This window comes from Apodemus sylvaticus, chromosome 8 (genome assembly GCF_947179515.1).
Source record: "Apodemus sylvaticus chromosome 8, mApoSyl1.1, whole genome shotgun sequence".
NCBI classification, from domain to species: Eukaryota; Metazoa; Chordata; class Mammalia; order Rodentia; family Muridae; genus Apodemus; species Apodemus sylvaticus.
The window spans coordinates 69,542,797-69,557,813 of NC_067479.1; the positions used below are offsets into that span (position 1 = coordinate 69,542,797).

Below are 15,017 nucleotides of genomic sequence, written 5' to 3' on the forward strand. Positions count from 1 at the left end.
AAGGTCTGACTTCCCACTAGAACATGCTGGCTGGGATGGAGCAGGTAAAGACTAGGGCAGGATGGTAACAACCCAAGTGGCTCCCCTTGTCTTGTCAAGTTAGATTTGGTATGGCAGCTTTCGCATTTCTTTATTTTTATTTCGTTAACCCTTTAAAATGGCCATTGTTGTACATCAGGAGTTCTGGCACCTTTGACATGGGCATCAAATTGATACATACCCAAATAAAGGGTCTAATGACTGAGACCAGTTCAGAGGTTGAACAAGAGGATAATTAAGTTTTCTCAGCAGAAGTGAGAAAGAATTGAGGATTCCAGGCTACAGAATGAAGCCAAGTTTTCTGCCAGGATGAAATCCTTACCACCAAAAGAACAACCAGCCCTGAGGTCCTATTCCACATCTGCCACAGAGAAGACAAGTGGGCCTGGTGACAGGGGCCTGGAGAAGGTGTGTGCCTACTATTAGTTCCATGTGGAGCACAGCTATCAGCCAATGTTTTGTAAGAACAAAATTTAAAGGAAACATACAGTAAATAGCAATTGTTTACAATACAGTGGCTTTGTCTGGGAGATCTGAAGAAAATCACTGTCAGAAGTCTGGATCAGATATTGTTTAATAGAAATGAAAGACCAGGAGCTCAGGAGGAGCAGACAAACAGAGACCAGCCCTTGAAAAGTGTTTGCCAGATTTGGAAGATTAAAAAAAAAAAATCCAAAGAAAAATAATGGCTGTTGCAAAATGACATGCATAGGACTTAAGGGGCTGACCTTTACACCTAAATGTTGTTAAAATGCCTGCATTGTGTACATTTTATTTCAATCAAAGCCAAATTTCAGGAGCTGAATAAACAGCTCATTGGTTAAGAGTGCTTTCTGCTCTACCAGAAGACCAGAGTTCCATTCTCAGCCCCCCTATCAGGCTGATCACAACTGTCTCTATCTCCAGCTACAGGGGATCCAGTACTCTCTTCTGATCCCGGAGGGCACCCACCCATATGTGGCATACATACACAGATGCAAATTCATAAAAAATAAGTCTTAAGTGTAAAGCTCATGTATCTGTAAGAATGGAAGCTCTGTAAGGGTGAGCACGTACACATATTCTTTATTTCCTTTTTTTTTTTTTACAGGATTTCACTGTGTAGTCACGGGTGGCCTTGAACTCACTGCACAGACCAGAGGTCAGAAAACAACTTACACAAGTCTCTTCTCTGACTTCCAACTCAGGTAGTCAGGCTTGGCATGAAGTGCCATTATCCACTGAGCCAACTGTCTCAAGTGACTCAATACAATACAGCCAGGCATGTGGCATTTAGGGCAAACATTGTCAAAAATGCAGAACTTTTCAGCCTCTTGCCCCAGCCTCTTTGAGGATGGAGTTCTACTGTTGCATCTTGCCCACAGTGGTTATACCTAGCACCCTTTGTCGCTTATTGTTAGAGGTGTTTCCCTCTCCAGCTCTAAAAGTGCACACTTAAGACTGGCATAGGCTTTCCCGGGAGAGCTAAAGATGCTATGTTTAAGTCTATCGATTGAAAAGTCATGCTAAATCTAATTTGATCCCGCATTTATCATCAACACCCTATTCTTAATCTAGTTTGTCAGATATATTCCATTCAGTACCTATTACCCTTCTTTTGTTTTAATTTCATGGGGGTGGTGTTAGAGGCCAGAAGGGGGCGCTGGATGCCCTGGAGCTGGAGTTATTTGTGGCCTTAAGTTTCCAGAATCCGACTGTGGCACTCTGGAAGGGCAGCAAGCACCCTTAACCCCTGAGCCATCCCTACAGCCCCTTCTTGGACCACAGTGGTGCCTTGACCTGTTTGAACAGTTTACCAGCTAACTCATGTCCTTTGCCTTGGAAACTGTCACCGGAGCCGAGGGTCACCTCAAAACTACTCCCGAACGAACGTCGAGGAAGCAGCCACACCTAGCAACACACGCGCAGAGCGTGGCGGAGGATGATGAGCTCTCGCGAGAGCGCAACCCGTGGCAACAGAAGTGGGGGCGGGGCGCGGCGCTCGGGCGCTTCCGCAAAGATGGCGGCGGCTGCGGGAAGAAGCGCTCGGCTGGCGGCCTGGGGCGCGAGTCTACGGCGCGGGCTCGCGGCCGGCCGACGAGCTGTGCCGAGTCGCGGCCCTCTCGCTGCGGCTGTAGCCGGCGTGGCCTTGGCAGGCGCAGGAGCGGCCTGGCATCACGGCCGCGTGAAAGCAGCTGCGCGCGAGGGCACCCTTACGGTGTTAGCGCAGGTACGACTCAGCCCCGCCCCGCCCTCGGACGCCCCAGGGAGGGAGGCGGAGGCACGGGAGACCCCAGGCAGCGAGCGCGAGCCCGGAGGGCCTGGGGGCGGGGGGAGGGGGCGGGAGGCCCGCCGGGGCTGCGTGTGGGCGTGGCTCGGGACACGCCTCTGCCCACCTGGTGGAGAAGGGGCCTTGAGATGTGCGGGTGCTGGGCACCCCCTAAGGCCTTAGTTAACCTTCATTGTTTAAGGGTTCCCTGGTCGCTTCTTGGTTGATAAGGGTGGAGTCGACCTACTGTGTGACCCGCGCACAGTCTAGGAAATATCAACTATAAAAGCTAACAATTGATACTTGCAGATTTTATCAGTTCTAAAGACTACTGTTGCATAAGTCGAAACCTTAATGTTTTCGTGGACCCGCCTACTCTGCAAAGCAAGTTTTCGTAAATCTGGGCCGATAGAATGCAAATGTTAAGTACCCTACTTTAAGATAAACTCTGTCTGGTAAAACCTTGGAAAGTTTGAATGTACTCCCAAAGGTGAGAGAGGCATTTCAGTGTTTTTGTGTTTTTAGGGTTTTTTAAATTAAAAGCAGTATTTTATTTTCCTTATTTGTTAGGTTTCTATTATCTAGTTCTAGTGGAAAAACCCAAGAAACACTAAAATACAACAAAAAGAAACACATACCTTACAGATTAAAGGTTGGTAAATATTGTTTGATTATTGACATATAACAGGTGGGAAAAAACTTCTCTTGCATTATAGACTTTATTTTTAACTTTTTCAATGATTTGGGGTTTTTTTTTGTTTTTTTTGGGGGGGGGATTTTTTTTCCCCGAGACAGGGTTTCTCTGTGTAGCACTGGCTGTCCTGGAACTCACTCTATAGACCAGGCTGGCCTCGAACTAAGAAATCCGCCTGCCTCTGCCTCCCAGAGTGCTGGGATTACAGGCGTGCACCACCACCGCCCGGCCATGAATTGTTTTCATTTTATATGTATAAGTACTTTGCCTTCGTGTATGCGTGTACACTGAGTGCAAACCTGATGCCCATTTTCCCTAAGACCGCATTGAGCACCCAGTACTAGAGTTACAGGTGATCCTGAGGGACCACATGAGTGCTGGGAACTGAACCTGGGCCCTTGGAAGAGCAGCAAGTCCCCTTAACCGCTGAGCCACTTCTCCAGCCCCGACATTTTTGTTAATCCTATGTCAGACATATTTATTGTTCATTATTGGTTTTTCTGTTTGCATATTCAATCCCATCCTATTCAGAACCTTAGGTTAGTGTCCCCCCCCTTCCCCCCCCCCCCCGTATTTTACTTTAACATCTGAAACTGCTAGTGCCTAGGATAATAAATTCACCTTTTTTTTTTTGCTTGTGTTAAGTTTCCAAAATAGTAGGCAAGTGCTCTACTACTGAACTACATCCCAGCCCTCCACATTTTAAAATTTTGTAATATAGAGCCACCTTAGTCACATTCCATGACCTGTTATTAACTCTGAAAACTTCAGCCAGTGACTCACTCACTGTCTAGGAACCAAATTCAATTCCCACCCACACGCCCTCCACCAGTTTCTAAGCTGATTTCACTTCACCTATTTGAGTTTTGAACTTTTTCTCTGGTTTTGGTTGGTTGGTTGGTTGGTTTTGTTGGGTTTTTTTGTTCTCCTCTAGCCTACTTTCCCTTTAGTGACTTCAGCTTATCTTTCGCACCAATGTTCCATTTTGACTCTTCCTAACTTAGCCTGCTCATTCTCTGCAACTTTGTAACCTTCCACCTAACTAAAGAAACACAGAATCAATTGTTTTATAAGTTCTGTGGGCACAGGTCGGCTTGGTCTGCTCCTTGGACCAATTGAAAACTTGGGTCTGTGTGCTTTTAGTCCTACAGTGTGAGTTCCTTCCTCCACGTTGGCTGAAGACTGCTGCAGTCAGTGTTACTGCGTTTTGAAAACTCCCTCTCTAGGGCAGTAATTTGATTGTATTTTCCTAGAAGGGAGCACCTGTTAATCCTTGTCTACCGTTTGGTCACATGAGTGCATACAGCTTTATTTTATGTTTACTTTACTGCGTATTTTCAGACCTGGTATGATAATGAGAATAGCCTTCATTTTCATTCATTAAACTAAATGATTTTTCCTGTAAAAATGGAGAACTTGTGTTAATGGTGCCCTACTCTTTCGTGTTCTCCTTTGTGGCCAACAGCGTCTGGTCAACGGCAGCCACCAGGGCATAAAGCCGCTGACAGGTCGGAACCCATCTCTCCATAAGGCCATGTACAAGGAGTGTTAGAAAGACAGCTTGCTTATAGCTAGCAGCAGAGGGCAATTTTAATACAGTATTGTAAAGGCTGCTGCTGTTGGAGGGTTCTAGAAGAGCACCCAGCACACTCCTGGTTTCCTGACAGGATGAGAAATAAATGGTAATCTTGGAGCTGCTTGGGAATCATTTGACAGAAAAGGAGTGTAGGTAATTGGAATATCTGTTCAGAGATCTACAAGAAAATTTAACTCAGCAAAAGCGTGAGCTGTGAGACTGGTGTGTGCAGTGACCTGGAATGTCGAATGTCATTAAATCACCTAAGCCATATAAGCAGGACTTTTTATCTTAAGGACTATAGAAAGCCATTGCAGGAGTCTTCGACACCCACCGCTCCCACCTCCACTCTCACCCTCAGCCCCAGCCCCACAGGAAGCATTTTAGGTAGCAGAGGTTACTTTGTTTCCAGTACCCAGTGATTTAAATGTATCTAATTAGGAGACCAAACAAGGCACACTAGACCAGCTGCTTAACTGTGGCTGGCGCCCAAATACTGGCTTGCATATGAGGCTATAACTGGATGTGGGATTATAAAAAAAAGCAGAAAAAAAGCCAAGAATAGAAAGGTTTCTAAGCACCTAAGGGGTGGGGGTGGGGGTGGGGAGTCAAACATAAAATACACCATGTATCACAGGTGTTTGTAGCAGTACTCACTGGTGTTACATGCAACTTCACTGGAACCTTGTTCTAAATACACAGTATCCAAGGTCCGAACACTTTGGCTTTGATTCCAGACAATCGTGTGTAATGAAATGCAGTGTTTTTTTACTGTTCATACAAAGATTTCTGCTCTTACAGAAACATAGTGGTTTAAGAACAAAAACCCCACTGTGTTTCTACCACCATTTTTCAGTGTATGTCAAATTACTATATCTTTCATTGTATCGTGTTTAAATATTTGATTTGAAATTTTTAAATTACTGATCTTAGAAAGTCACATGAATCTTGCTTGAACTTAGGACATAATTTCCAACAATTTCTGCAGCATCCCTAAATACTTATATGTCTTTATATATATATTGTGTGTTTGCATTGATAACTAAAAAAGCAAAGTGTCAGTCAACTTCACAAAAACATTGAAAATGCACTACCTCATGCAAAGTCAGATCTCCAGCCAAGATTTAAGGACAGCATCTATCTTATTAAGTACTTTTTAATTTTTTCTTCCATTTATTTGTGTTCATATGTGTGGGTCAACTGCTCTGCATATATGGAGGTCTGTTGTAGTCTGTTCTTTCCTCCATTGTGTGAGTCTAGTGATCAAAATTCTAGTCTTCAGTCTGAGTAGCAAGTGCCTTTACCTACTTTAGCTGTCTCGAAGGTCCATTGTTTTAATTTTTTTCTTGTTTTGTGTGTGTGTGTGTGTGTGTGTGTGTGTGTTAGGTACTTTGCATTTATGTGTGCATGTGTTTATGGGCGTGTACGTTGAGGTCTGACGCAATGTCAGGAATCTTCCTTAGTCACTCTTGCACCTTTTTCTTTGAGGCAGGGTCTCTCAGTCAGACCTAGAGCTTGCAGATTCTGCCTAGTCTTTCTAGCCAGATTGCTCTGGCCGGCTAACCTATCTGCCGTTGTAACTGGAAGTACAGGCAGGCCGCCACAGCCAGCTAACCGGGCATTTGTGGCACTTGCATTGACTCTGGGGATCTGAACTGTGGTCCTCTTGCTTGCTGCAAGTACTCCTAACGGCCGAGCCATCTTCTCATCCCTACCCAAAAATTTGCTTTTCTTTCCTGTTTAATAAATAGTAAAAATGTATAAAAAACAGATGCTATAAGACAGTCTGATAACATTGTCAGTAGATGGTTTATATACCTATTTTACATACCTCTATACCTAAGGTCTTGTAAAAAAGAATTTCAGTGAAAAAGGGATCAGGACTGGAAAAGTTTAAGAAGCCTATCAGGAGCATTTACAGTATCAGCTCTTTCACAAATAGAAATGTTACTTTCCTGTTACAAGTGTCACAGCATCTCAAAGCATCGTTTTGCAGTTCCTATCATGCCCTCCATCTTCTCAAGCTATATACTAGTTGGCAGCCTCTGTGGGAAGAATATCGAGATCTTAGAAAAATTAGTGAACTAAAAACGAGTTACAGACTTCTCACAGTAATTGGGAGATGGTGGCACCTTAATCGGGAGAGTGAGTCCCACGAGAAACTGAACAGAGTGGGCTGCGAGTGTCCTCTGTCAGTGTGACTGTGCTGTCTTGGGACATCCAGTGAGGACATAGGGAACAGTGCCGCCTCCTGCCAGAGGTTTGTAGGCAAATTTGCTTTAGGGCTTTTCAGTGAGTTGCTTCTAAATTTTGTCAGGTTATATAGAATATTAGATACTAGACATTTCCTTGGCTTCATTTCAGATTTTTTTTTCTTTTCAGTGAAAAAAAAATGTCTTCTATTTAAATAGTCAAGTTATTTGGTTTCACAGTGGACATTACTGCATTTTTGTATTCTAAGTAAGAGTAAATCCACATCTCTTTTAAATAACTCATTGGTGTTTTGTTCCCCTTGGTAGACTTAGTTGTATTGGTATTTATGAATCCTTACAAACTTCTGCTGCATTAATCAGGTTTTTCCTTTCTTCCATTTGGAAGTATTTTATGCATGCATTTTGTCTTCTAGTAGAATAGTCGTTTGTCTGTTTCATCTCTGCATATTGATGAACAGTGATGGGGTGAACTGAACTGTGCTGCTTAATAAAGTGGCTTTGATTTGGCTAGCATTGATAGAAAAATCAGACAAGAGCATAGCGCAATTCCCCATTGTTCCAGATAGACTCACTCACACTCTTAGAACTCCAGAGACATGCTATGCCATGTCTCTGGAAAAAAGTGAGGAGGACACTGTACCCTTTTCTTCTGTAGTCCACGGTGTATTATCACTGGAATAGAAATGCTACAAATGCTTAACTGAATGAGCAAATAAGTTGATAAGACCTTACTTCTAATAAATTATGTAATTTCTCAAAAGTTTAAAATACATCTCTTTTACCTATGCATAGGAAATTGAGATTTTAGTATCATATTATTATCATTTATATGTGTCTTTATACAACAAGATCTTGTCTTTTGCTGTCACATTTAATATAGTAAATACCCACTAAAAAATTTAAGTAAAATCAATGATTTTACTCCAACTAAATTGAGAGGCTTCCACTGATAAACCTCAGACCAATTAGATTACTTTTTAATTTTTTTTAAAGATTTATTTATTTTATATATGAACATTCACTGTAGCTGTCTTCAGACACCAGAAGAGGGCATTGGATCCCAATACAGATGGCTGTGAGCCACCATGTGCTTGCTGGGAATTGGACTCAGGAAGAGCAGTGAGTGCTCTTAGCTGATGAGCTATCTCCCCAGCCCATGTGAAGCCTAGACTGGCTTTGAACTCGTGATCCTCCTGCCTCTACCTCCCTTAGCAAATCCTCCACCACAACCGTCACTTAAGTAGCCCTGACATATGGCAAAAGCCAGCTGAATAGTATATTCTGTCGTATAATGGTTAAATGCTGGGAACTGGCAAGGTGGCTCTGGGTAAAGGAGCATTTACCAAGCCTGACCACCTGAGCTCCATCCCTGAGACCTACTTGGTGTAAGAAGACAACCAATTCCTACAAGTTATTCTCTGACCTCCACAGACATACACATATATACACACACAACGCAATCAATAAATGGACTTTTGGTCTAATTTTTTGTTAAATGCTTGTATTTGTGTGACATTGCTCACCTCAACTGAAGGATATAGAATATCTGTATTTTTGCAATGCCCTCAATAATTTGTTATGAGAAAGAAACCCAGAAGAGTAGCAGGGCTGAAAATAGGTATCTACCTCTAGGCAAGAAAGAATGGACACTAAAGGAAAGGTGTTGGGACACGTAAAGCTGAAAGCCTTTTTGCAGCAGTTTTGGATAGGTACCACAGCAATATAAAGCCTTCTACCAATAGGAGTCTGCCATTTCTAAAAAGGGTGAGTGGGCTGACTGATCTATACAGTCATTTAGCTCCACAGCATTTCATAATCACTACATGTTGAATTGTGTGTAACCTAAGGTGTCTCTGGAATTGCTGTAGAAGCTGCTCAGTAGAGCTGTTTGGAAATGCCAGGATATAAAGGATGTTTTCCTGAAGATGCAGCCAGAGCTGTTGTACCTACCCATCGGAAGTGGCCTTGACCTTTGATGTGGGCCTTTGGGCTCCACTGCTGAATAAATAAGATAGACTGAGACATGGGAACAAATGCCTTTCTATTTCTGGTGTCTTTCAGTATCAGAGTACTGTCCTTTGTTGACAGGCTAAAGTTTTTCCAACTGGCAAACGAGAGGAATTCACAAACTCCAGCCCCAGTGTCATGGACCAGACCCAGGAAGAATGGCAGAGGAGCTGAGAAACAATGCCTAAATAACTGGTATAGAATGAAGACAGTTCCCCTGGGTTTCTGGAAACAAGAAAGCTCTTAGTGGACTACTTAGAGCAAAGGATTTAATATGTGAACTTATAAAGAAATGTGAACAAGTGTCTATTCACCCTAGATAGAGCACAAATAAGGAAGGGAAGAGTTCTTTCAGTCCAGCTTAAGGAGTGTATAAATTTGTTTTGCTCAGTTGCAGAAGCACAGGTCATATCACAGAATGGTCGTATCGCTGAAAAGTTCTACCTTGGCATCTACCTCCTAAAAGCCTCATAGATGGAGTTTCTTACTTCAATTAAGTTCCTACCTTCTATATATACTCTAAGCATCTCCCAAGGCCAGGTACAGCTGGGACAGAGTCAAACGTAGCTATCATGTGAGGTATAGGTGGAAGGGAGGCCTAGAGTCCCAGGGCACAGTCTGGTGATCTTCCTTTCCCATGAGAGAACTCAACAAACTCAATCTTATGAGGATCTCATAAGACAGGCAGTCACAGCCGCTCTGCTTTAGATAGAAATGGCTGAGCTGTGGGGCCTGTATTGGAGTGAAGTTGATAGACAAGGTGTCACATCATTAAAGAAAACAGACTGTCACTAGGCATGATGGCACACACAAGGCAGAGGTTTCTCTGAGTTCTAGACAGGCTGTTCTAGAACTAGTTCTACATAGTTCCAGGATAGGCAGGGTTATATAAAGACAAAACTGACTCTCCCTCTTCCAGCAGTGATAACATGCCTCCATGCCCCTTCCCCAGCTATTGGAGGATCTGGTCTGGCTTGAGCTTGCTTGGTTCTTTGTGCACACTGTAGCAGTTGCTGTGAATTCATATGTGCAATTGCCCTCTTACATCCTGCAACAAACACCTTTAAGGTAGATCTTTGTAAATATCTGGCAAGTGTAATAAAATTACCCATATGTCAGCTTCCCTTACCAATGATGTATTAGTATGATCTTTGCATCCACTGTGTTCCTACAGCCACCTCCATGACCTGTCTCTTTAGATATATATTTTAACTTTCAGTATCACCTCACTGTTTACTATGATGGAGCATTTTAGTGGCATCAAGAGGGGCTGCAATAGTAGTAGTAGGAAGGTTGAATTACTCTTTCAGTTTTTTGTTTTGTTTTTTCAAGGCAGGATTACCTTGTGTAGCCCTGGCTGTCCTGGAACTCTCTTTGTAGACCAGGTTGGCCTTGAACTCAGAAATCCTCCTGCCTATTTCTTGAGAGTACTGGGCTTAAAGATAAGAACCTCCACCACCTGGCTTCTAATTTTAAAATGTTGGCACCCACAGTAACACTTAGTTTCTGTTGTTATCAGTCCTTCTCACTGTTGTCAGTCAGAAGGGTCTCTTGTCCAGCATTCAGGAGGCATAGGCAGGAGGAATTCTAGTCTACATGGGGGTGGGGGGGAGAAAAACACCAAAACATCAAGTTGAAAGTGGTGGTCCATGTCTATAATACCAGGATTGGGAGGCAGAGAACTTAGGAGCATCTTAGATTCCAAGACAGTTTAGGTTATGTAGCAAGACTGTCAAAAAAGAAAGTCAAGGTCCAATACTTGCTAAAATTCTATCTACTCTAAGCCTCATTCAGTTATTCATAGCTTCCAAAGTGTGTCCATCAGGTTTTGTCACTGGGAAAGGCAAAGGAGAATGGATTTATCTTGGCTCACAGTTTCAGAGGGTTCCCTCTGGCCTGGGGCCAGGGCCTTGAGGGAGCTGCAGTTTTCACTCCTGAGAACTTGATTTTTCTCCCCCTTTAAATGCCTTGGTTATCAGTCCCAAGGTCACTGAGCACTTGGTCTGCGATATACTTGAGATATCCTATGTTCCCTTCATGCAGCATTGCTTGACTAGCTTCCTGCTGACTCGGTCCCATTGTATGGTAGCTTTCTGCTGATTCTGTTCCATTATTCCCCGTGGTAACTATAAGATGCTGTCCTTCTTAATTTACTTGCTTGGCATAAGTCTCAGCTTGTACAAGACCTCCTCTCCTGTCTTTATTTCTCATCACCTGGTCCGCCCTCAGGAATCTGTCACTGAAGAATGACCTGCTAGTCTAGGTCAGTGTGATGACAGGATTTCCCCTTTAAATTTTTCTTCTAATCAGCCTGACTGGACATGCTCACTGGTGCAATAGTGGTGCAAGGGTTATGGGAGTAACCACCACTTTTCTGGTTGGGTCTGAAGTCCGCTCCATGGATGAAACTCATACTGGGCCCTGAAAAGGATCAAGGATCTGATGGATTCTAGGGGAGAACCCAATACTCTTATTCTGCTGTGTGGATAGTATTAAGATGACTCCTAATGATTTAGTGTCATACCCGTAAGTCAGCCTTTCTCAGCTCTCATCAAAGAAGCTGCTTGCAGTAGATTGCAGAGTAGATTGACCTTTGACTGGTCAATGTACAAAGAATAAGAGATAGGGAAGTTCTAAGCCCTTTATTGGATGTGAACAACACATCCCTCCCCATAAGGTTAAGGGGTCTTCTCAGAAGAGCAGTTCAAAAGACTGTAAGAGCCAGAGACAGTGAAAAATATCAAAGAAGCAGTGTTTTTCTGAAACAATAGGACAGTTGCATAAATTACTTTATAGCAGTTGTGACAGCTTACACAAGACTTATGAGAGCTCTACCCAGATAAAAGCCCAGGGCGGTTGGGAGGGCAGTGCTGGCTGTAGACAGAAAATCCCACCCCTATCTAGGAGCTATTGGCAATTTATGTGTCCTCTGGTAGACTGACCACATGCTAGGGCAGACCCCATTCCCAAAGCTAGCTGGGCAATACAGACTGGATTTGATAGCGAAAGAAAAACTAAAGCCACACCTCCAGTAACCTATTTCCTCTACCTAGGCTCCATCCTTTTCTCTGAACTCATCAGTGGATTCACCCAATCACTTCTCAAAGCCAGCCCATCAGCTGACAATGAAGCCTTTGGCATATGAGCCTCGTGATAGAATACTTAATAGCCATACCACAACAATATTTATGTATAACTGCCTCACTTTCATTCATCATTTTACTAACAATACTTAGAGGAGACCCTGACTAATAGTAGGAATTCAATAAGTACTTGTTAAATCCATAAAGTGAGTAGCTAGATAAGTAGAGTGCCTTGCTTACATGATACTTAAAGTGGCTAAACTCCAGCTGCGCATGGTGGTACACACTTGTAATTCCAGCACTGAGGAGGCAGAGCCAGGTGGATCTTTGAGTTTGAAGATAGCCTGGTCTACAGAGTGAGTTCAAGAACAACCAGGAACCTGCCTTGAAAAAAACAAACAAAAAGAACAAAAAATGCAACACTTAGTTCAAAGTTAGTGGGCCAGCCAGCTGGCCTCAGCCCTCTCTGTTCTTAAAGCATTTTCTCCTGTCACTGAGTGGTGGCTAATGCATATAATGTCCCTTAGTACAATTGGTCACTGTTTCCTTGTGCTTTATGTACCTTTGTCAGGAATACCTCTGAATCACACTGTCCCCACAATGCCTCAGATCAGGAGGTACAGGATGTAGCCATCTCCTGGTACTATTCATCATACCGCGAGGTAGTATTTGTCAGGTTTCTTCACTGTAGAATTAAAAAGTATTACATTCTAATTAAATAATAAAGTTCTATGGGGAGCTACTTCAAGGCCTCATTGGGCATTAAAATAACGAGAAAGTCCAGTTTACTTTTGTCTAAACCAAAGATCCCTCCATATCTCAGAATACTAAGCATCATCCCCACTGGTGCTGATGCTGTCCTGTCTACTACGTTTAGATATTGCTTATGCTGACTTGATGCTGGAAGGATCTGCAGTGACTTAGAAAAGTGCTGTTGCTGGGTATGGGCTGCTAAGGGAGAGGAAATGGTAACAGGAGAACTATAGACCAAGAGAGTTAATGCTATGAGATCCTGGGTTGTGCTCCACACACTCAGCGAGGTGAGAAAGAGGCAGGCTTGTTACACACTTCACATAGATGCATAACTGATCCTGTGACTGGAGTTTACTGTCGGGTCCCTCTAATAAATACGGCGGTCTTCTGAGTGACAGTCTCCAATCTTCCTGAAGCAAAATGCTTGTCTAACCAAAAAGCATAAGGTCGGTGGCCACAGACATGCAGGTCAGCAGTCACAGGACAGGACAAGACAACACAAGTGAAGGAGTGCTTATATCTGTGGTGTGTGCTTTTGTGAAAAGGAGTAAAAAGATGGTAAGACATTAACAGTGAGGAAAACTGAGACTTGTTGCCCTGTGCTGGGGTCTATTTGTGTTTATTTAAACTACTGTGCCACTGGTAATAAAATTTACAGCAACATATAGAAGCTTGATAACCATGAAACATTATAAGGCCAGCGAATATATAAATCTTTCTAATGAATGCAGAGAAGTTTGGGGTGGCTTTTGTTTTTTGTTTTTATCTTACTGCCTCAGGTAAGAATGCCTGGAAACAGATAAATGCTGACAACCTTTGATGTTAATAAGCCCAAATGAAGTTCAAAAACAGTCACCGTGTGTAAATGACTAGACTATGAAAACAAAGATGGCCCAGCCGTTCCTGTAATTAGAGGTAATCTGTGATTTGGCATAGCTGTTTGTCCTGCATGAATAAAAGCCTGTCTTCCCTTGTCATTATAGAGTCTTGCTTGTTTGTCTTCCTGTAGGCTCTGGAGGAGAAAAGCAAAGCGAACGGTGATGATAAAAGCAGCGGATTCCCCTTTCCTTTCCCCTTTCCTTTCGCTGCTGCCCAGCTTGTTTCACTGAGCCCTAGTAAGAAGCTGCTCCTGCTGTGCTGTGACGGGTTTCATAGATTGTATACAGAAGGGCTTCCGGGGGGTGACTCCAGTGGATAAACAGTTCCTGAACCACGAATGGTGACTGCAGGAGCTTAAGGGTCACGTACTTGTCATAATAGGAGTAACAAATCAATAATGACCCAATTTCTTCTATAGCATTATTAATGTTTCTGGATTTCAGTACAGCTTTAATATTTTGTGAATCTTATTTTAGTACATCTGGTGATACAAAAATGTTCATTTCCATCTATGAAAGTTTCATGAGCGTATGATAGGTAGAATAAAAGTTGGGATTACTATGAATAAGGCCTTATCCAATCTTACCTTTATCCACATTATATGCTCCATATGTCATAGACTAGTGAGGGTCATGCCTTAAGAGTCCAGGTATCTTTGGCCTCAGTCTCTTAGTTGCTATGTGCCTGCGAAATGGAAATCGTGTTTTGGTTTGTTTTGTTTTAAGATTTATTTATTATTATATGTAGGTACACTGTAGCTGTCTTCAGGTGCACCAGAAGAGGGCATCCCATCTCTTTACGGATGGTTGTAAGCCACCATGTGGTTGCTGGGATTTGAACTCAGGACCTTCAGAAGAGCAGTCAGTGCTCTTAACCACTGATACATCTTTCCAGCCCCAGAAATCACATTTTAAGTTAGGTAAATGTAAGTGGGAAAACACATACATTTGTAAGTATGCCAACACATTGCTCCAGGTATGCCAGGCACAACCTAAAGCTTGACTGTCTACTCTGGGATTATGTACAAGAAGCTGTACATGGGTTGCTTTCTGTGGTTTATGCAGTATAGATGTCAAGAGGTTAAATCACACCTTTGTATTTCTGAAACAAAGTCTTTTTCAGTTTCATTTAGCCATAATCACTGAATAAGAAAGCAGCTTAAATCAAAATCAGATCCCTAGGAAGGCGTCTCTGCCATGTTTAAACCTTCAGCCCTGGAGTTTGTGGGATGCAGCACTTCTCTGTCTGTGTGGCTAGTGGTGCCTGAGGTGGGGCCATAGCTGCTGTGCTGCCAAGGGAAGGCCGTGAGCAGCCGAGTGCCACAAGGCTCATCTGATGAGAGCACAAGGTTAGCTGAGCCAGCATCCTACCTGTAAGGAAAGGCTTCCTCAGCTCTTCTGCTGGGTCTCACGCACATGTACTGGGTGCAAAAGATAGTTCAGTGGCAACCGGAACAAATAAGAAGGAAGCATTGGAATTTGGACACAAACCACTGGGATCAAGAGAGACCAGTCAAGAGGCTGGG

General features: G+C 43.1%; 1 protein-coding gene across 1 annotated transcript in view; it reads left to right on the forward strand.

Annotated features, from left to right (window-relative positions):
• The first annotated feature begins 2,015 nt into the window (after positions 1-2,015).
• The window catches only part of Micu2 (mitochondrial calcium uptake 2), an 81,269-nt gene continuing 68,267 nt past the window's right edge, over positions 2,016-15,017 (forward strand). The window contains exon 1 of the mRNA XM_052191321.1: positions 2,016-2,248. Coding sequence (XP_052047281.1) covers positions 2,039-2,248 — 210 coding nt within the window. The 5' untranslated portion in view covers positions 2,016-2,038. The remainder of the gene's footprint in view (positions 2,249-15,017) is intronic.